We start from the raw sequence: 22356 nt of genomic DNA, 5'->3' as shown, positions 1-22356 counted from the left end.
CTCCCTGTGTTTGTGTGAGAAGGAGGGAGGGAAAAAGAAAAAAGAAAAAAAAAAAACCAGGTTCGGGCCCCGGCGGTTGACACAAGGAAGAGGCGCGGCCTATTCGACGCCGGGAAAGCGGCCGCGTCGGCGAGGATCGAAGAAGCGCGGTTTGTCTGGCTTTGGGGTTTCCTCGCGGGCGGGCGGGCTGGCGGCCGGCCGGCCGTGGCTCCCTTCAGGCCGAGAGGAAGGCGGATGGCGGCAACATCCGGGGCTTCTGGGGCGACGGCGGCGGGCGCGGGATCCGGCGCGGCCCCGGCTCTCTACGCCTGCACCAAGTGCAACCAGCGCTACCCTTTCGAGGAGCTCTCCCAGGGACAGCAGCTCTGCAAGGTGCCGCTTCCTCGGGGCCGAGGGCGGAGGCGGCCGGGAGGGAAGGAAGGAAGGAAGGACGGTTGCGTGGGCGGCTCTGCGACCGGCCAGGCGGCTCTTGGATTGGAGGCTTTGGAAGAAAGGCTCTCGCTCTCTCTTGCTCGCCCGGTCGGAAGAAATCCTTGGCCTTTTTATTATTTATGGTGGTTTTCTTAGGAGGCCTTGAGGGTAAAAAAGATACACGGCGCTCGTACAATTGGCACAGGCTCCTATTCACACACTCACGCACACTTCACACACAAGCCACACAGGAGTGGGGGGAAAAAACCTCGATTATTAAGCGGCAGAACCAAGATGGTTACTGAAAGTAAAACTCTGGACACCATTAAAAAAAAAGTCATCAGAAGGAAAATACAATTAGTATTAATAATAATATTAGGGCAACACTCGTCCATTCGTGCACACACACAAACACACACATATACTTTCACATACGTGTTCATGGGTTCTCACAGACACACACAACCACATAGGAGTGAAAATAACCCCAGCTCATTTTTTCCATCAATTCTTCAGCAGCAGAACCAAGATGGATACTTAAACTCTGACACCATGAAGTATAAATAGAATAGAATAGAACAGAATAGGTCATCAGAAGGAAAATAAAATTAGTAATATTAGGGCAACACTCTTGTACATTCGCACACACTCACTTTCACACACGTGTTCATGTGTACACACATACACAGCCACACGAGTGAAAATAACTCAAGGTTTTTCCACCCATCAATTCTTAGGGGCAGAGCCAAGATGGTTACTTAAAAGTAAACTCTTGACACCATGAAGTATAAAAAAAATCATCAGAAGGAAAACACAGTATTAGTAATAATATTCGGGCAACACTTGTGCATACACACACTCACTTTCACGCACATTTGTGCCTTCATGGGTACACACAGCCACAGCATGAAAATAACTCAAAAATTTTTTTATCAATTATTCAGCAGCTGAACTAAGATAGTTACTTAAACTCCATTAAATATATAAAAAAATCATCAGAAGGAAATTCAGTTAGTCTTAGTAATAATATTAGGGCAGAAGGCTTCGAGGCTTTGGTTGCCTTTATGATTTGTGGACTTCAGCTCCCAGAATTCCTGAGCCAGCTTGGAATTCTGGGATTTGAAGTCCACAAGTCATTAAGAAAGGCCCACGTTCACCCACCCCTGCCTTAGAAATTTACAAAATCAGATCCTGTGCCATGTTGCCTGCTGAATTGCATCTTTTAGCCATCTGTGGTTCCTTCTGATGAAAGGAGGGTGGGGTTTTCCACAGGGTAGGAAATTAGCAGGACAATTGAAAATGGGTGGGTAATAAGAGAAGAGCAAGTTTGGTCTAATGTTGAAGCCACTAGGTTGGAAAACAAGAGGCGGTGAGTTCAAGTCCCATGAAAGCCAGCTGGGGTGAGCCTGGGGTAGTTAATCTCAACCTATCTCAAAGTGTGGTTGTGAGGAAAATAGAGGGATGTGTTTTAGATATGTTTGCTGCCCTGAGTCATTTGTAAAAATAATAAAGGCAGAACATAAATAAATAAGGATTTATGGCAATCTAGTTTCAAATTTGACACCATTACTGTTGGGGCTCTTGACCTCAAGTTTTTTTTAATTTCATCCAGGGTTTTTTTCCCCCCCTTTGAATTCATTTCTTATGGAATAAATTCTTATGGAATGAAAATTTCCATGGATGGAAAAATGCACAATGTTTCTATTGCTAGATTGTGGGAGTAGGCGGACAAGAGCTATCTCTTGTTTGTATAGGTTGTGCTTTCATCCTGGCATTAAAAACATAAATTTACTGCTACTTAGATATTTGAAATTGGAAGAATCAGTTGTATGCGTATAAAACATCAAATGTTGATCCGATTTTAGCAAGGAGGCGAGACATCTGTTTTCTCTTAAAAAGAAAAGCTGTGGTCTTTTATGATATAAACGTTCCTAGGCAGTTACAAAATCATCACAGAACGTTAGATGGATCCAGTAGCTGACACATCCTGAGGTCATTTAATTTCAGGAATTCATAATATCAAAACCAATAAAAAAATTGAAAAATTTCAAAAATGCCAAAAATGGTTGTGGGTTCGTGTCTGCATCTGATATATATATATATATTTGTTTTCTGAGGTTTTCATGGGTGTTTGTATGTAGGTCTTTGGTTGTTCGGGTTTTCTCCCGTGTAAAGCCTGAAGATGACGAATGAGACTTCGTCAAAACGTCGCCAAGACACGTTTACATGGGAGAAAACCCGAACAACATATATATATGTATATATATATATATATATATATATATATCTATATATATATATATATATGTATATATATATATATATATATATATATCTCCATAGATATATCTATATATATCTCCATAGATATATCTCCATAGATATATCTCCATAGACAGTATTCATTGAATAAATGTGTAGTTTGAGGCAGTCTGTTAGGTGTTAAAGAAGTGAAACCTTGGGTTCAGCAGCATGGGTATTTTTAAAAATGATAATTGCTGCATAGAGTCATTCAATTAAAACCATATAGAGGCACTTGCAAGAAAAATAAAAATAATCTCCACTGTGGAGCAAACTACACTTAAAACTGTGTGTGTCAAATTGCTGGGTTTTGTGAATCATTTTTATTGCAATGTTTATGTTTTAAATTTCCAAAAGCTGTTGAAACATACGGCATATGGGTCATCCTTGACTTACAACCGCACTTGGGAGCAGAATTCCCAAGCTGGTTCTTAGGTGGGTCACAGCCAATTTTATAATCTTCTTTGCTATGGTCGTTAAGTGAATCACTGCAGTTGATATACGAGTCTGATTTCCCTCATTGACTTTGCTTGTCGGAGGCTGGCTGGGAAGGTTGCAAATGGTGACTACCTGACCTCAGGACCCTACAACCGTCGTAAATACTTACTGGTTGCCTAGCCCAAATTTTGATCACATGACTCGGGATTCTTTAATGGTCATTAGTGTCAAGGCTAGCTTTTTCAGTACCACTGTAACTTTGAACGGTCACTAAGCAAATTTACCAGTAAGTTGAGGTTTACTTGTACATCTTTATTTTTAAAAATTAACAAGCTAATTTTGTACAATAGTCTGCCAGAGGTACGTGTTCTGGTCTAAGAAATTGTATTGTTAGTCCAATAATCAAGAATAGTGTCCTATTTTACTACCTCAGCTTACAAATGTTTAGAAGCGGTAAGACTTCATTGTGTCTTCTCAAAACCCCTAGTTGATTTTAGAAAGAAACTTGGCAAATGAGATTTTGTCTCGTCTGCCTCGTGACATGACCATCATTAAGTGTATATCACAGCACAGTATTCACTACTACTGCCTTAGTATATAATAATTGATTAAAATATAAATATCTTACTTTAATTTAAATTCTTTCAAGATTGGGAACATTCTTGCATTGACATTAAAAAAATTAAACTAATGCAATTAAATAAATCAAATTACTAATTACACATAGAGAACCAAGGTGATTTGCAAAAGCTGAAAGTTAAACTGGGCATAGCATCATGTATTCACAAAGATTTAGAAGCTATATAATTTGGCTTTGTCGGTACATGTGTTTGAGATAGGGATATAATTTTCCATTTTGATACACTAAATTTGGTGATCTGCTTGCTCTAATTGGTCATTGGCAGCAATTCTGTTTTGTAAGGTAAAATCTAATACACCTAATATCACTTTTTGCACTTCAATAAAATATTATCTCTTCTAGGAATGTCGTATTGCGCACCCCATTGTAAAATGTACTTACTGCCGATCAGAGTTTCAGCAAGAGAGGTAAGTTAAATAAATATATTCATGAACAAAGGATGGTTGAAGAAAAGTAACTGTTGGTGGCTCTGGAAATGCCGTGCATGGAGCTTAAATTTATATCTAGTTCTGCTTGTTGGGAATTCTTGGAATTGTAGCCTCTACACCTCAGGAAAATAACCACACTAGTAAACGCTGCTCTACTCCATTTCTTCCTAATATACATACATTTATTTTTTCTTTTCCATTTAATGGCACGTCTGATATTTTTTCAAATGGTAGCCTCAAATAGGTGATCTTCATCCACTAGATCAGGGGTGTCAAACTGGCGGCCTGGATGCAGCCCATAGGGTGCTTCGATCTGGCCCACAGGGCTACCCTGGTATCAGCGAAGACCTGGCCCATGGTGCCTCAGTCTGGCCCAGGCCGACCAGGCACTGATTTACAACCTGGTGGTGGCTGACAGCATCCTGGAGAAGGCCGTCACAGCCAAAAACAGAGCTCAGGAGGGCCTCCTGCACCCCCTCCAGAGATCCTTTTTTGGCTGCGATGGCCTCTAGCACGCTGCTCCACAGCCCCGCCCCCTGACATGTGACATCGAGCTGGCCATGCCTACTCTGGCCAAGCCTCCATCCCCCAAGGTTAAACACCTCCCTGATGCGGCCCTCAGTGAAATCGAGTTTTGACATCCCTGCATTACCCCTGATGGTCAGAGTGCTGGCAACTTTTCACACTGTTAATAATTTAAGCCTTATATGGCATAATAGGGTGTGACTTTGGTTCCCAGTATAACATTTTTAAACTTTCTACTAATGCAGCAGTTTCTTTATTCTCAATTAAGAGATTATGTATTTCTTGCAATAATATATTCAGTTAAGATGGAATCCTCAATAATTCAAAAATTAGAATTTAAAATGACACACTGAGTAGAAACTTTACTGGTTAATGGTGTCTTGAGATTTAAAATTACTTAAGGTTATAATAGTACATTCGTTCGTTTTGATGTAAAATTCCTGTAGAACTAATACACCTAGGCTAATCTTATTTCTTTCTGAATGGAAAATTTGTCCTTGTCTTAATTTATGTGGCAGTAACCTATTCTTTGAGAACCTTAGCAACATTTTAATTCACAAATTTCTCCTTTTCAACAATAATTATAGGTAGGTGTTTGATAACTAAGCTAAAATTTGAAATTTTGCTTTTCTTTTAGCAAAACTAATACAATATGCAAGAAGTGCGCCCAAAATGTGAAACAATTTGGAACGGTAAGTTAACATCTTTAGTTATATTTGTGATTGGGTTGCTAAACTATAATTGTCCAGATTCCTACACAAATTGTAGACGTTTTGCCCTTGTTCATTTGAAATAATAGAGCAATTTTCTGAGATAGCAATTACAATTTTCCTTGGTTATGTGACATGAGAGAAATGATCCATGCATACTGACAATTTATTAATAAACAAAACACTGAGGGGATTGTTCATTTTGAGGTTTTTGGTAGCAGATAAGGAATTTATGCCTGATGTAGACATCCAGATGAATGCAATTCCAATTTTATGAAGCAGTTCCAGACACTGATTGGAATTATATGAGATGGAACTACTGAAACTCTATGCTTTCGAAGGGATTATAACCCATTATCTCTTGTTCCAGTTATAAAACATAATGCTCTTTTAGCATGCAAGTACTGTATTTGATGGCAATCTGTCTTCAGCCCTCTGTATAATGATTTGATCTCCCCCTCCCCATTGGTTTTGAGTTCTCAACAACTTAAATTAAGAGTTTCTAACCATTTTTTCCAGCCAAAACCATGTCAGTATTGCAACATCATTGCTGCTTTTATTGGCACAAAATGCCAGCGCTGTACAAATTCTGAAAAAAAGTATGGACCACCTCAGACATGTGAACAGTGCAAGCAGCAATGTGCTTTTGACCGCAAAGAAGAAGGAAGAAGAAAGGTAGGCTTTGGTGATTTTAAATAAAAGTTTGTGGTGTAAAATTGACAGTGCAATTGATCTCAAAACAACAGAGTAAAATCCAGCTTACACTCTATTCTCCCAAGTGAGACCTGAATGTTTAGTTATGCTACTTAGTCTTACATACGTGCTAGTCGTTCCTGACTCTAGGGCGTGGTGCTCGTCTCCGTTTCAAAGCGAAGAGCCAGCACTGTCCGAAGACGTCTCCATGGTCATGTGGCCAACATGACTAAACGCCACAGGCACATGGAACGCTGCTACCTTCCCACCAAAGGCGGGCCCTATTTTTTCTACTTGCATTTTTTACCTGCTTTCGAACTGCTAGGTTGGCAGAAGCTGGGACAAGTAACGGGAGCTCACCCTGTTACGCAGCACTAGGGATTCAAACCACTGAACTGCCAACCTTTCGATCAACAAGCTCAGCATCTGAGCCACCATAGCCATAGCATAGTCCATAGCATGACCAAATCTTGATCTCTCTATATAAAAAGGATGTGTGGTATCCCGCTTCCTTATGTCTTATGTAACTAGATTAGCTGCATTGTTGATCTCATGTTTTCTAAAAGAAAACTGCCTTTTATACTACATTAAAATGACTATTTCCAAGTACTTATAGAGCGATAATTTGCATATAAGGAATCTCTTTTCATATGTTTGTGGGTTAGTGTTTATATATGTTTATGTAACACCTGATAGTAAGATAAATTAATTTGATTTTGCAAAAGAGTGGATAACAAAAATAATCACATGAATATTTTTTTTATAATACGTTAAGAGGTTCAAATAATGTCTATGTCAAAGTTTGGTCTATAGTTTATCCAGTTACTATTTATGTGATACAAGCTATTGCAGTAAGCATTAATATTAATTCTTCATAGGATTCAAGGTACTATAGTACTATAGCCTTAGGAATTCATCAGGTATAGGATATACATGGAAGAGCCAGTTTCTCTAGTGGTTAAGGCACCAGCTAGAAAGTAATGAATTCATAGTCTTAGACATGAAAGCCAGCTGGAGGACTTTGGGCCAGTCCTCAGCCAAACCCACTTCACAGGATTGTTGTAGGGAAAATAGGAGGAGGAAGATGGATATATTTGCCATCTTGAATTATTTATAAAAATGAAGGCAGGATGCAAATAAAAAAAATGTGAATTTGTTTAGCTCAACATATTTATCGAAATACAAGAGCCTGGGCAGCCCTTTGTCCTTTAGAATACATTATTTTGTTATATGAACAAATATAGTAGTTACAGAAGCTAGAGAAGATCATTTATTCGTACCACTTGATTAAAAATTATGCAGGGTATTTTACAAAGTATAATCATCTCTTTGCCTAAACCTGTGACAGTCCTTCAAAAGATAAACAGATTGAAGTCAAGTTAGATTTTTTTCCCCCTGCAAAGTTTTCTGCAATGTCTAGCACAGGGGTCTCCAATCTTAGTAACTTTAAAGCTTGTGGACTTCAACTCCCAGAGTTCCTCAGCCAGCAAACCTGGCTGAGGAACTCTGGGAGTTGAAGTCCACAAAGCTTAAAGTTACTAAGGTTGGAGACCCCTGGTCTAGCATATTTTATTTGATATGCTGCATACACATACACACACACACACACACACACATGTATTTGTATTCTTGTTTATATTAAGATCTGTGTGTAAGAATAACAGCGGTAGTATTTGATAATTTTATTCTGGCTGTTGTGTGTCTTTTTAGCACTCAGTACGTGTAACATAACTTGCTGCGAATGATTTCCCAAAAGGTTGATGGGAAGCTGTTGTGTTGGCTTTGTACTCTGTCCTACAAGCGAGTGCTGCAGAAGACCAAGGAACAGAGGAAGAGCTTAGGGCCCTCCCATTCTAACTCTTCTACGTCTATTACCGAAAAAGACCAGCATCATTTGAAACACCACCATCACCACCACCACCGCCACCCCCACCACCATCGCCACCATCATCACAGCGGCCCCCATCACAAGTAAGTGCGCTGAGAAACTTTGAAATGGAAGTGGCCTTAAGGAGATGCTTTCCTGTAGAAGGGGGTAGATTTAAAAATATGATGATGATGATGATGATGATAATAATAATAATAATAATAATAATAATAATAATAATAATAATAATAATAATAATAATAATAATAGTAATACTACTACATAGCTTCTTGGCGAACGCAACAAATTCTTCCTTTGGTAAGACGACAGTTTTCAGAAATCAGATTGTGATGTGGCCAAGGCATACCCTGGTTCGGAGAACGTTGCAGTTGTCACTGGACAACTTGGATCCTCTCGCAGCAGTCTTGGTAGTCTGGTGTGTGTGTGTGGGAGGAGAAGAAATGGTTCCGTACAAGTGGTGGGTGACCGCACACGTGCGCATAGCTCCATTTGCACAAAAAAGTTTCTCGGCACAAGTTAACAAGTCCGGCCAGCTGGCTGGAAGATGAATAGGTGTCTACCACATCTATTCATCTCCTCTCTCTCTGCCTTTTATCCCCAGAGGTAGAATGGGGCTTTGCTAACAGTGGTGGGTTTTCCTTCCTAAAGACCAGCCCACGGATTTCCACTGCTCTCCTCTCCTCTACCTTCTTTGCATCTGCGCATCAGTCACTGGACCCAGCATTTCCTCCACAGCCACGTCCAGATCTGGGGGCTGTTGACTCTCCATCTGAGGGCTGACGGATGGCCCAGGCTCTGTCTCTGTCACTCTCTCTGCCAGCTCCAATCCCTCTTCCCCCTCAGAGCTCTCAGGTTGCCTTGATGTGCTGACCCTGACTCCCAGGCCGCCTCCTCCTCATCTGATTTGGCTGCTGGAAGGGCTGGCAGCCGACAGGCCACACCACCAGGTCTTTCGGTGTCAGGGAAAGTTCTAATCAAACTAATTAAGGTCCCAGAGTTGAGCTTATTAACTTGGTGTTAGCGTTTTTAAGGGATCACTGGGTTGGAGCCAAAAGCAGCTCAGGAAGAGATAGTTTGTTTAGGCAACCTCTTTGCTGGCAGTGGGGAGGAATAGCTCAAGCACAGGGCAAATGTACTGACTAACGGTGAACATGTAGGTGAGAGAGAGATGCTGCAGTGGTCATAGATGTGGCCATTGGTCACAGAGTTACTTCAATCACCTTTGTAATCGCAAACAATCATTGGCCAAGATAGTCGCTAACCCAGAGGGTTCCCTGGAATGGCATGCAGGACTAACTCCTTATTAAAACAAAAGACCCTAATTTGCTTTCTTCTTTCTCCATCCTTTCCAACTTCCATTTCTGAAGTTACTGACTGAAGCCAGCTATAGGAATTTCCACTGATACGCTGGTTCAACATTTCTGCATTTCTGTATTTTAGAATCGGTAGTCTGAGCCCAGAAGATGATCAGGGGTTGTGGAAGCAGAGGTAAATAGTCTTGAAAAGATAAACACTTGTTTTGTGTCTGGTGTCAGTAGGGTTCTAAGTAATAATCCCTATAGCAAGCAAAACTCGGAGGCAGGTGAAATCCTCAAAGAATAGCTTTATTAGAAATACCATATGGGCACAGATCTGGTGAAAACCGACTCTAAAGACTCCCACGGTTTTCACCTAATTAAAAGTAAGTTTTTTTCTGTTTTTCAAAACAATCGGTCCCAAGGTCAAATCACGGTGCAATCTGACAACCGGGTAGCATCACTCTGCCTTCCTCCGACCAGGTGTGAGAATGTCCTTGCTTCCCAAGAGAAAGTATTTTGTTTTGGCTAAAGAATCCCAACTATCTCAAATTTCCCACCTCCACCCCCGTCATCCCTCAGCTCCAGTATGGCAGCACTGAAGCGGTAAAATAACTTCGGTCAGTTCAGCTTCAGGGTTGACATCTGGATTGGAAACTATTTGTCGTTTCTTCCCCTTTATGAAGTGTTCGATGCCAGCAAATGAAAAAATGTGGTTATCAGAAGTGGCGAGAACAGAATTGCCTCGTTATCACCCTTAAAATTAACGGGCTGACTGAGAGCACAGCACTAGAGAAGAGAAAGTTAAACTTTTATCACCAGTATTAACTTTTAAAAAGATTTCACTGACACCACTGGAGGCTTTTTGAAAATCCTAATTGCTGCGTAAAAGGCTGGGGATCTTTTTTGTTTTTTGGGAGGGGGGCACAAATAGCATTGCATTAAACCAGGGGTGTCCAACCTTGGCAACTTTAATACTTGTGGACTTCGACTTAAGATGTCCACACATCTTAAACTTGCCAAGGTTGGACACCCCTGCATTAAACAGTAGGATGTGTTTCAGATGTTCTTTGAGTGACAGTTCAGCGTTAAAAAGAATTGGGAATGATGGAAATTTGTTTTCAACTTGAGAGAAAAGCTGAGAGGACAGATTGGGCCTGATGCAGGGGAATCCTTCCCTCAGCTTTAAGTTTATAATATTTATAGATATATAATGAATTTATATTATGTAATACTGCTTGCTATTAGGGATAAATGTGGCTCTATGACCATATGTCACACAATATTCTTAATGTTTCTTTGCAGCCATAAATCCTCTTCAGCTATTCAGAATGAAACTCCAAAGAAAAAGCCCAAAATGGAAACCAAGCCATCTAACGGAGATAGGTAAAAATACAAATCAAAATATCTATTTTTTCCTGTTCTGTTGAATAAAACAATATACGAACAAGTAGAGTTTATGCTTTCCCTATGTTTTTTTAAAATTTCAATATGAATATTATTCCACTGGTTGATCCTGAGAGATTTCTACAAAACTTGCCTAAATCTTTGCTGAAAACTCTGCTACCAGCAGTTCTTGGGATAAGTGAACTAAAATTAAATCAGAAATCAATATAAGGCAGTAATATAATATAATGCAAAATAATGATCCTTATGAATCCATTTTATTCTAAATACGGCTAGTCTTTGACTTACGACCCTAATTGAACTCACATTTACAGTCATTAAACAAGTAATCACATGGCTGCGCCCAATTTTTATGAGTTTTTTGTGGCAGTCATTAACCAAACCCACGGTTTGCTAAGGAACAGTTAGTGAACGCTGGCAGTTAGGGTTTCTGGCAAAAACATAATTCGTGGTCATGTGACTGAGGGACACTGCAAGTGGTTGTCAGTGAGCTGATTTGCCAAGTGTGCTAAATAGGGTCATACGACTTTGGGGGCTGCCAGAACTTCCAGTGCTGGTCATAAGTACCTTTTACGGGGTCTGTCATAACTTTGAAGGTCTGTAGAGATTCTGAGTCATCCAGGTCATGGTTGTCCCAAAGGTGCTTTTTCAGGAGGCGACTGGACTTCCTTGGTTTTTCTTTTGAAGACGTTTTGCTCCCACACCATTCAAAGGGCCGGTTTAGCTCTGCCTGGTAAGGCCTGTTATTAAGAACACAAAGCCTGCAATTACTGCAGGTTCGAGCCCGGCCCAAGGTTGACTCAGCCTTCCATCCTTTATAAGGTAGGTAAAATGAGGACCCAGATTGTTGGGGGGGCAATAAGTTGACTTTGTAAATATATACAAATAGAATGAGACTATTGCCCTATACATTGTAAGCCGCCCTGAGTCTTCGGAGAAGGGCGGGGTATAAATGTAAACAAAACAAAACAAAAAAAAAGGGTGTTCATATGGTGTTCTATACAATTTGGGATGAGCACCCTTTGAATGGTGTGGGAGTAGGAATGGATTTCCAGAGGAAAAATTACAGACTACAGGAACCAGGAGCACCACTCAGGTGACCCTGAGAACACAGTTAAACCTCCAAGTGCTTCAACAACCCTTTAAAAGGACCAGCTGACTGCAAGGAATATAAATCCTTCCATTCCACAATTCCTCATTCCTATCAGAGCTGAAGAAGCTTCTTGGATGAGAAGCAAAGCGTCTTCAAAACAAAAAATCCAGTTGCCTCCTGAAAAAGCACCTTTGGGACATAGCTTTGAAGAGTTGCTAAGTGACCGGTTATAAGTTATCTGTACATCATATGTGAAAAATGAATCTCTTAGTTCACTGTTGTTTGTATATAAAAAGTGACTGCTTCATTAAGCAAGTTTCTGATCCTTTGGAAGTCGATGCCCAAATATAGTGGTCTTTCTTGAAACCTGTCAATTACCAGAAACAAAGGATGGATAAAAATCTGCTTGCAAGGGAAGAGATTACATGCAATGCAGTGCTCGACTTCTGACCGCAATTGAGCCCAAAATTTCTGCCGCTAAGCAAGGCAGGTGTTAAGTGAGTCATGCCCCATTTTACAACCTTTTGGCCAGGGTTGTTAAGCGAATCCCTATAGTTGTTACGGGAATTGTGTGCTTGGTAAGCAGATCTGGCTTTCCTCCATTGGCTTGTCAGAAGCTCCCTAGAAAGGTTGCAGAGGACAATTGCAGGATATTGCAACCATTGTAAATACTTGGCAGTTGCCAAGCACCCAAAATTTGATCAGATAACTGTGGGAATGCAGCAATAGTCACAAGGCTGAGAACTGGTCACAGGTGACCTGTATTTTTCAGTGCTGTTTTAACTTTGAATGGTCATTAAACGAGTGGTTGTACATCAAGAATGACCTGTATTTAGCAGATAAACATACATACTTGGGATGCATTTTGTTCCTGCCCTTAGTTACAGTTGATGATCTTTATTTTTACAGTAGCTCTATAAATCAGTCAGCAGACAGCGGAGGCACCGACAACTTTGTTCTAATAAGTCAGTTGAAAGAAGAAGTGATGTCACTGAAACGCCTCCTGCAACAAAGAGATCAGACTATCCTGGAGAAGGATAAAAAGGTGAATGGTTTAGTCATTTCATTAGGTATTTTAGAAGTGTTCCGTTTGTATCTAAGAGTTGTGTTTGTCAAATATTTAAAATAAATAAATAAATAATAAATAATATTTTAATTTGTAGACCGCCCTTCTCCCGAAGGACTCAGGGCGGTGAACAGGCCAATAAAATACAAACAACAACAAACAACCAATGAAAACAACCCTTAAAAAACTGATTCAAGATGCCAGAAAATTTAAAATACCATTATACCCCATAAAAATTACAAAAATTTAAAACCCACAATTAAAATTTAAGATTTAAAATCAGGCCAGTCCAGCCATATGAAATAAATAAGTTTTAAGTTCGCGGCGAAAGGTCCTAAGGTCAGGTAGTTGTCGAAGCCCGAGGGGAAGCTCGTTCCACAGGGTCGGAGCCCCCACAGAGAAGGCCCTCCCCCTGGGGGCCACCAGCCGACATTGTTTGGCCGACGGCACCCTGAGGAGTCCCTCTCTGTGGGAACGCACCGGACGTTGGGAGATAGAGGCCGGCAAGTAGGCAGTCCCGTAAATAGCCCGGTCCTAAGCCATGGAGCGCTTTAAAGGTGGTAACCAATACCTTGAAGCGCACCCGGAAAACAACAGGTAGCCAGTGCAATCTGCGCAGGATAGGTGTTACGTGGGAGCTCCGAATTGCAACTAAACCTCCAGACCCTCCCTCGGTGGGCTTCCCAAAGGCCACAGACAGCAGTTGCATGTGGACATGACCTCAGAACACACTCTGTAGTTAAAGTCAGGGGTCTCCAACCTTGGCAACTTGAAGACTTGTGGACTTCAACTCCCAGAATGCCTCAGCCAGGAATTTACATAAATTTATGTAAATTAATGTCATCTGAATCAATTTATGTAATTATTCAAACGATGCAAACAGTCTGAATTGCCTGCAAGAAAATCTATAAATAAGGCTGCACATTGTAACACTGCAAGTGGTTTTGAAAGTTGTCCTGAAAATTACCGTATTTTTCAGACTATAAGATGCACATTAGCTTTAGAGGAGGAAAACAAGGGAGGGGGGAAATCTGCTTCCGCCTGGTCGCCACAGCCTGGTCGCCACCGCCCCTTCACTATGAACTGGTGGCCGCGATAGGTGGCAGCAATCGCTGCCACCTAGAACAGCTGATGAGTACAGCACCAACTCCCCCTCGCTGCAGTATTCGATGTATAAGACACACAGGCATGTCCACCCACTTTGGGGGGGGGGAAGAGTGCGTCTTATAGTCTGAAAAATATGGTACTTTAATATACGGTTTTTCATCTTGGAAAAGAACTTTACCCCTTTACCACATAACCTATCCAGAGTAAATACTGTAATACTTCTAGTTTCTTTAAATTTAGAACGATAAGGTGTTAATGTTCCCCAAGTTTCTGATTCCTCACTAATGTATTAAATGAGTCTTGAGTTAAATCTGTTGCATAAATCAATAGAGCACAAGACATTTAAGGAAAAAATAATCACGGTTGCAGCCAGCAATACTAGCTAAAAGAAATATACAATATATGGCATGGGATGCTTTAATGCCAAGAAAAACAGTTCAGGAAATATTTTCAACAGGAGTGTTACATCAAAAAGGAAATGTGGGTGATTTCCTATATTCCATCAAACTTGGGAACCAAGAATCTTCTTTTTGGAAAAGCAATAGGATTCAGAGGGAGGATGTCCTAAATTAGTAATCAACTGTAAATGACAAATGTACTGGATAAATTCAGGAAAATTTTTGTATGGATCTTAAAAGGATGATGGTTTAGCTTGGAAGCACTAAAAAGCCTGAAATATTTTAGAAATTAGACCAAAGAGCCTCATTAGAAAATTTAAGCAATTAGGATAATTTTGGTTCTGTAATTTTATAGTAGTCCTCTTTTTTCTTTTCTTTTCTTTTCTTTTTTCAAGAGTTTAAATGTATACCTACCACTTCATGATAGCTCAGACTTCTATGACAAGGTTAAATTTTCAGGTAAAGTAGAAAAAGGCCTGTATTTTCTTTTTTAAAAAAACAATTTTTGATTCTAAAACATTTTAAATGACAGGGTATTTTGGTTATAATTAAGAAAACATGGACAAAATTCTAAATCACTCTATTGGATAGTTATTTGTAAAATACAATTTTACAGATAAATTCAGCATCTTTTATATATACAGATAAATTACTTAATGCTGCATGATGTTCTCTTTTCTGGCCTTTAAAGCAGTTGAAGAAAATTGGGTTCTTTATCTTTAAACATTGATCCAGTAGAGTCAGGAAATGCATGTTGTTGATATTTGAGAGTGAGAGCGTTGAAGTAACCATGGACAATATTTTTAAAGAGATAATTCTTTTTCTCAGCTGACTGAGCTGAAGGCAGACTTTCAATACCAAGAATCGAATCTAAGAACCAAGATGAACAGTATGGAAAGAGCTCATAAGGAAACTGTAGAACAATTACAGGTAAATTGTATTAATTTCACAGGCAATCAATAGCACCTCAGAACATCAGTGAATGAGAGCCAAAAGGCCTAAATTTTGAACCCAGTACTACTCCATTTCATTGTACTACCCAAAAATCAGGAGGAGTCAGAAAACAACTTTCCTTATTTTGCAAATGTTATTTTTTTTAAAAAAAAAAAAGTTGGCATCTGATGAGGTGAGCTACAGTTCACAAAAGCTTGTGCCTTTTGATTAGATGATTTTGTAATCATTAAGGGATATTGATTAATAGTAATATGTAAATAATGAAGTGTGTTAATCTGAAAAGATATTACGGTAGCTGCCTGGGGCAGGGGATATCAAGAACAACGTGATTAATTGATAGTTTCTTTATTGCTATTCTCCTTCAAATAAATCTTCCCAGACTAAAGCACACTCCGCATTACTATCATATAAATGCTATGAAGATTTGGGGAAGATCTTTCCTGGGCCTCTTCCTCCATATCAATGACTCAGTGTTGATTTGTCTCCAGTGTAGTACCACAGACTGGATCAGGGGTAGTCAGCCGTTTTATACCTACTGCCCACTTTTGTATCTCTATTAGTAGTAAAATTTTCTAACTGCCCACCGGTTCCACAGTAATGCGGCGTGTATCGTTGTCTGCGCATGCCTCTCGCGCATTGTGGATTAGGTTGGGGGGGGAGTGCCGGCTACCAGCTCTGCTTGTTTGTTAAAGCTGGGTGATGTCAGGGGAGATGCGCGAGCTATTCTGGGATGAGGCTCTTTTGTTTGCGGTCGCACTATAGCGCCATTTAGTTTCACATACGTAACGTGAACTAAACATGCGCAGGCGATACAGATAGTATATTTTCAGAAATTTAAATTGTCACGGGGAATTTTATGAAAACCTAATGAAAATGTTTTTAAATAATGCTATGAAATTTTTTTAAAAACTCAATTAAATTTAAAAAAAAAGGAACGTGCTTCAGGATCAGACAAAATCCCTACCGCCTACCATGAAAGCTAGAACGCCCGCTAGTGGGCGGTAGGGACCAGGTTGACTACCACTGGACTGGATGAACCAGCCTACTGTATTGGGTTCTCCATCCCTGATGTAATGTATTGCGCGCGCCCCCCCCCCCAAATTAGGATTCATATAAACCAGAGGTGTCAAACTCAAGGCCCAGGGGCCGAATCTGGTCCGTGGGATGCTTAGATCTGGTCCGCGGGGCTGCTCTGGAAACAGCAAAGGACTGGCCCGCAGTGCCTCTGCCAGTGAAAACTCAGATCGGTAGGGCTGTGCGCGCCCCTTCCGAGCTCCTTTTTCGCTGGCAGAGGCTTGCAGGAAGCCATCGCAGCCAAAAACAGCTTGGGAGGCCGTTTTCGCTTGCAGAGCGCTCGGGCTACCAGAGGCGCCCCTGATACGAGTGACATCGAGCTGCCCGTGCCCCCCCCCCGAGGTAAAACACAACCGTGATGCAGCCCTCCATGAAATCGAGTTTGACACCCCTGATATAAACGTAGTATTTAACTGCACTGATAATTGTGCAGACTTTGTAATAATGATGTTAAATTGCAACCAAAGCCTTTTTTTAAAAAAAATTAAAATCTTCATGTAGCAATGTAGAATAATGCCAATCGTACAAAATAACCAGGACCACCGGCTGTTTTGGGTTTTTGTAGGCGAAGAACCGAGAGCTTCTCAAACAAGTTGCAGCGTTGTCAAAGGGCAAGAAGTTTGACAAAAGCGGGAATATGCTGACATCACCATAAGAAGATGGCGGCAGTTTGCGTAGCTATTAATCTCGGAAACGTACATCGACTCCGGGGAAAACTACATAGAAACAAACCTTTTGGCGTGCAGAGTTGGTGGCATAGTTCCTATATACCTTTTTCTAACTGAATAATGTTTTGGAGGTTTGTTTTTGCTTCCCTTCCCCTCCCCCCCGCAAATTAAAATTATTTGAATTATTAAAGTACTTCAACAGGTTTGAAGAAGGCACGCATACCTATATAATGCCTACGTGCAGCCATACAAAAGGAAGCAGCTGGCCAGTCCCTGGTGATCAGTAAGCGTGCTGTCCCTGGTCATCACATCATGCAATAACACACACACACACACACACACACACATTAAAGGCAGCCCTTCAAGAGGGCAGCTCCCCGAAGTGCTCCTGTTGTGCAGACTGATTGCATTCGGTTGGACTTTAGCAGGTTGTCCAGACGAGCAGAAACTTCTCGGCGCTAGACGAAGACATCTGAGGAGAACTTTCAATCTGATCTACATTCCAGCAGCAGCTAATTTGAAAACTGAGCAAGAGCACTGGAGACTTTTGACCAACCCTTCTTGGTCTTTTAGTCCAAATAAGATTGCATTGAGTTTTAAAATCATGGTGCTTTTATTACAAGAAGCTTAAACCTTATAAATATATGTAAAAGATTTTAACACTTCTATTCTTAGTAATAACTGGTGTTTTGCATTTCCTGTTATAGAAAATGAAAGAGATTCTCTATTGTAAGTACCGGAACAAAATGTGGGGTTTTCTTTCTTTTCCCTTTTCTGAAAATACGCTGTAGACTTCCTCCTGCAAGTGCCTTTTCTCCCAATGGTTTATTTATAGGAATGTTGGTATTTGTATATACTTTTTCTTTTTCTTTTAACCATGTTTCAGCGTCCCCCTGTATGTATATATTTATAAGTGTATATACAGAAGGATCAAATGCTAAGATCAAATGGTTAGAATGATAGTGAAGGTGCTAAGTCCTGGCAGGCAATGAATTGGGGCTTCTAGATACTGTAACAGATGTGTCTGGGTAGACAGTATTTGTCTTAGCTCTTGCTGTGCCTAACTTAATGGCGGGAGGGGCTTTTGAACTGTTGTGCTTCTATGAATAGATAAATTGTTTTATCAGTGCTGATTTGCATTGTAATTCTCAGTGATCTGTTCTTGATTGAATGATGACAGGGGGCAATATTTGAGCTAATGTTAACTCTCCAGGTGTTTCTTTTTAAACAACACTGCACTGTTCAGAAATGCCGTTTCTGAACAGTGCTGGAAACATGGCTTGTTATTTCTACACAGTGAGAAAATAACAGTTCTACCCTGCTAAGGGCATTGTCCACACAGGAGTTCTGTGGCCAATAATTGGGAGCTGGAAGAAATGAACCTTGAAGAAGCCTGAATGCCTAACACTGAGAATTTTTTTTTTTTTTTTTAAAAAGAACAACCAGCTGTGTAGTCATAGAACAGGGGTCTCCAAACTTGGCAACTTTAAGCTTTGCTGGCTGAGGAATTCTGGGAATTGAAGTCCACAAGTCTTAAAAGTTGTCAAGTTTGGAGACCTCTGTCATAGAAACATACTGGCCCCATAACCATGGCCTAGTCTTTTCAGTCACTGGACAGTAATGCAGGCTGAAGCACCATTTGCACTAGAGGGATAAAGTGAGATTGAACAGCAAAATTTCTTTTTCCAGCTAAGAATTATAATCAGAGATGCCATAAATCTCCCCAACAGCATTTTTGGGGGAGAGCCTAGGATTTTGTGGAAGTAGATCAGTAACCATAGAGACCACCATTACGTAACATCAGTTGTATACATATCCATAGGAGTTTGTTGAGTGTGTCCTGCGGGCACTCTCAATTTCTTCAGGGCAAAGACCCCCTCAGCATTGCATAAGTTAGTGCAAAGCACCTGGAATGTGTCTCCAAATTTTGTATAATGCACAGAGGTTTCTAGCACAGTGTTCTTCAGACTTGGCGACTTTGAGAGACGTAGACCAGCATGCTGTCTGGGAAATTCGCCGCGCTTTGAAGCCTACACATCTTAAAAATCGCCAGATTTGAAAAAAGACTGCTCCAGCAGATAAGCAAGAACTGACTCTTGAAATAAGTAAGTTGGAAATTATGATTTGGATGCCTAAAGCTTAAAAACAGAAACCAATAATACTTCAATATTTTTAGAAGAATGAGGTAAGACAGCGGGGGGGGGCAACTTTTTGGGTGCCGGGGACTGGTTCTGTGGAGGGCAGTTTTTCCTCAGACCGGGGTGGGTGGGGTGGGGCTGGATCCTGTGTGTGTGCAGATGGGACTTCGCTCCTTTGAGCACTCCAATTCTTGGCGGGCTATGAACCGGTGCAGGTCCGCAGAACGGGGTTTAAGAACCCTGGATATAAGACATTAAGAAAAGTTCATCGCCATTCCAGAAAATAAGTTTCATTAGCCTAAAATTTATTAACCTAAACGTGTTTCTATTAAATGGAAAAATCCAGTTGATAAAGGGGTGCTCAATTTATTATCACAGGATTTGCACTTCAGCTAGCCTTCGTGTTTTGGGGCCTCCAGCTACCGGTTTTGGGAGGGTTTGTTCCCAAGAGACTACTGAATAATTGTAATTTGAACAAAAGGGGAAAAAAAAGCTGCTTTCTACAATATTGAGATTTTTTTTATTTTTTGTATACTAAAGATGAACTTTGTAAATTTATAAATACTATTTGCGGAGATTACATGAATTATATAGATAGGGTAGAATATTCTTTTGCTATCCTGTTGAATTGCTTTTATCATTCAGACTTTTGTTTTTAATTGCTGACTTCCATTTCAGAGTATTTTGATACTTTTTCTGATTGAATGACTACCTGTCATTGGTGGACTTGTTTAAAAAGAAACTGGTCAAAACTTTTCACAAGAAACGTAATGACTTTATGATCAAGGCATTGTCACTGAAACCTGTTTATGCTGCAATAGGAACATTATATATAGAGGAAGAAAACCAACAGTCTGGTTTTTAAATACCAGAGCTGTGGAATATCCCATTTCAAAACATTTACAAGAGTTTTACTATGTCTAAAGAGAAGATATTTATTTTTAACTGTAGTGTTTCAAAGGCTGAAGATTTGGGTGGCTTTCACAAAGAGCTTGATGTTGTGTAGACTCAAGATGACACACTATGATTTTTGCATTTAAATCAATTCTTTTTTAAATAATTGGCATCAAGCAAGAAAAAAAAATCCCTTGAGCTTGAATTATTTATATACATTTAGCCTGTAAATAATTGCAATTTTTTTTTTAGTTAGAATGTCTATCTCCATTTTGAGGTGAAGCTTTTCATCCTACTTACATTTGTATATTGTGTTGAAATTCTGTACTGGCACACATTTGACATTTTTGTACTTTTTCTAAATCCAATATTTCACAATAAAAGCTTCTTAAAACAGCAGTATGCTTGTCAATCAGTAACTGCCTATTGGGTTCCAGGATTGGGCAAAGGGATAATTAAAATCTGCGGGTTTGACCAGCCTTTTCCAAAGTGAAGCCTCTATAAATCTTATCCTTTCTAGCCAGCATCTTTACTGTTCTATAGTTTGTGTGTTTTACAGATTGCCTGTAATGAATAAACATTTAAAATAATAAATGAGATTTGAAGTTATGATTTCAAGCTGTTCCTAGTATTCTGTTTAGTCCAGTGGTTTTCAACCTTGGGAACTTGAAGTTGTGGGGACTTCAATTCCCAGAATTCCCCAGCCAGCATGCTGGCTAGAGCATTCTGGGAATTGAAGTCCACACACCTTATCTTTCCCAATGTTGAAAAACACTGGTTTATTTTACCACATTCTAGAAGTCAACTGCAAAAACTGTTTCATGATTTTTGTATATAAGCTGGGTTCACATAGATGGAAGGTACCATTTAAGCCATTCCTGTGCTCAGGAATTTAATTTTAAACCATTTACAACAGATGGCTTACCTAGTTTTTGCATGAACACATCCAAAGAAGAGGAACACTCATTGGGGTAATAGGTTCCACCACTAATTGTTCTTACTGCTGAGATTTTTTAATAATATTCAACCATTCAGTCGCTTTGCCTATAGAACTTAAAATCCATTGTTCAATGTCAGGTCCTCTAGAGCAGCGGTCACCAACTGGTGGTCCATGGACCACTGGTGGTCCGCGAGAAAATTTTGGTGGTCCGCAGAAAAATTATTTGCATTTGTTAAATATTGTGCTAAATCAGGTGTCCTCAAACTATGACCCCTGGGCCGGATACGTGCAATGAACGTTTGTGTTGCTGCAGAGAGTCTCCCACTTTGGGGTCTTTTTCTGCAGGTCGGAGAGGGGCAGAAATTCCGACTTGGGGGTCTGCTTTAGTGACCCTGGTGCGGGGCTTTAGGCGAAGGCTGGAGGGAAGTGCCGTTGGTGGCAAGGAGCCGGAGGGCCTTGTTCCAGTGGGACAGCATCATGGCCTGGAACTGGCTGACCATCTCAGCCCACTGAGCCTCCAGGCGCCTGTACCTGGCTTCGCACTCCCGCAGGTCTTCCCTCTGCTTGGAAAGTCTATGCTCATAGTCCTCAGTGAGGTGCTTCTGCTGAGCCTTCTTCTCGGTCAGATCCAATTTGAACTGAGCCAGCTGTTTTGCCAGCTCTTTCTCGTGGCTTCCAAAGCTGACAGGCTGCTATAGCTCCAACAACTGCTTCCTGTTGGGGCCCTAAGGAGCCCGGGTGGGGAGACAAGGAGTGGCTGGCAGGAGAGGGATAAGTAGAGGCAGGCAAGGCGCCCCTCAATGTGAGTGACATCGAGTTGGCCACCCCCACCAAGTCACATGACCACCTAGCCACGCCCACCCAGCCGGTCATTAGGCAGATCATATTAGTGGTCCATGGGATTTAAAATTTTGAATTTAGTAGTCCCTGAGGTCCGAAAGGTTGGGGACTCCTGCTCTAGAGCTGGGGTGTCAAACTGGATTTCTTCGAGGGCCGGATCAACATTGTAGTTCTCCACGGGCTAGCTGGCGGGTGGTTGGGGGGAGCCTCCCTGCTGGCCAAAATGGGATGCAGAGTGCTGTAGGAAGCAGTCTAAGGCAAAAATGGGGTGTGGGGGAGCTGCATGCAGCCCCCCGCACCCCTTTTTGGGTGGCAGATTGCTACAGGAGGCCGTGGAGGCTGAAAACTGGCTGCAGGGAGGGTGCATGAGTCCCCCTCTGCGGTCCATTTTGGCCAGCAAAGGCACTGGGGGATGGTTCTTAGCTATTTTCAGGCCGGGCAGATTTAA

The 22356-nt window shown here is 40.9% G+C and overlaps 1 protein-coding gene across 1 annotated transcript; it reads left to right on the top strand.

The window, feature by feature from the left end:
- The first annotated feature begins 218 nt into the window (after window positions 1–218).
- On the top strand, window positions 219–20285 carry FAM76B (family with sequence similarity 76 member B). The gene is made up of 10 exons (XM_058184683.1): window positions 219–372; window positions 4133–4197; window positions 5381–5435; window positions 5973–6128; window positions 7903–8117; window positions 9475–9522; window positions 10635–10715; window positions 12739–12874; window positions 15229–15330; window positions 16994–20285. The coding sequence occupies exons 1-10, from the start codon at window positions 235–237 to the stop codon at window positions 17081–17083; spliced, it is 1086 nt and encodes a 361-aa protein (XP_058040666.1). The 5' UTR covers window positions 219–234; the 3' UTR covers window positions 17084–20285.
- The last annotated feature ends 2071 nt before the right edge of the window (window positions 20286–22356 follow it).

Source organism: Ahaetulla prasina, chromosome 5 (genome assembly GCF_028640845.1).
Source record: "Ahaetulla prasina isolate Xishuangbanna chromosome 5, ASM2864084v1, whole genome shotgun sequence".
Classification (NCBI taxonomy): domain Eukaryota; kingdom Metazoa; phylum Chordata; class Lepidosauria; order Squamata; family Colubridae; genus Ahaetulla; species Ahaetulla prasina.
Note: the sequence above shows the minus strand (reverse complement) of the source record. Positions and strands in the feature narration are given on the sequence as shown.

Excerpts from the sequence above, each read along its gene's own strand:
- FAM76B (XM_058184683.1), top strand. The coding sequence starts at position 235 with ATGGCGGCAACATCCGGGGCTTCTGGGGCGACGGCGGCGGGCGCGGGA. Across the intron at positions 373-4,132 it reads AGGGACAGCAGCTCTGCAAG|GAATGTCGTATTGCGCACCC; the intron begins GTGCCGCTTCCT and ends TATCTCTTCTAG. Across the intron at positions 6,129-7,902 it reads AAGAAGAAGGAAGAAGAAAG|GTTGATGGGAAGCTGTTGTG; the intron begins GTAGGCTTTGGT and ends ATTTCCCAAAAG.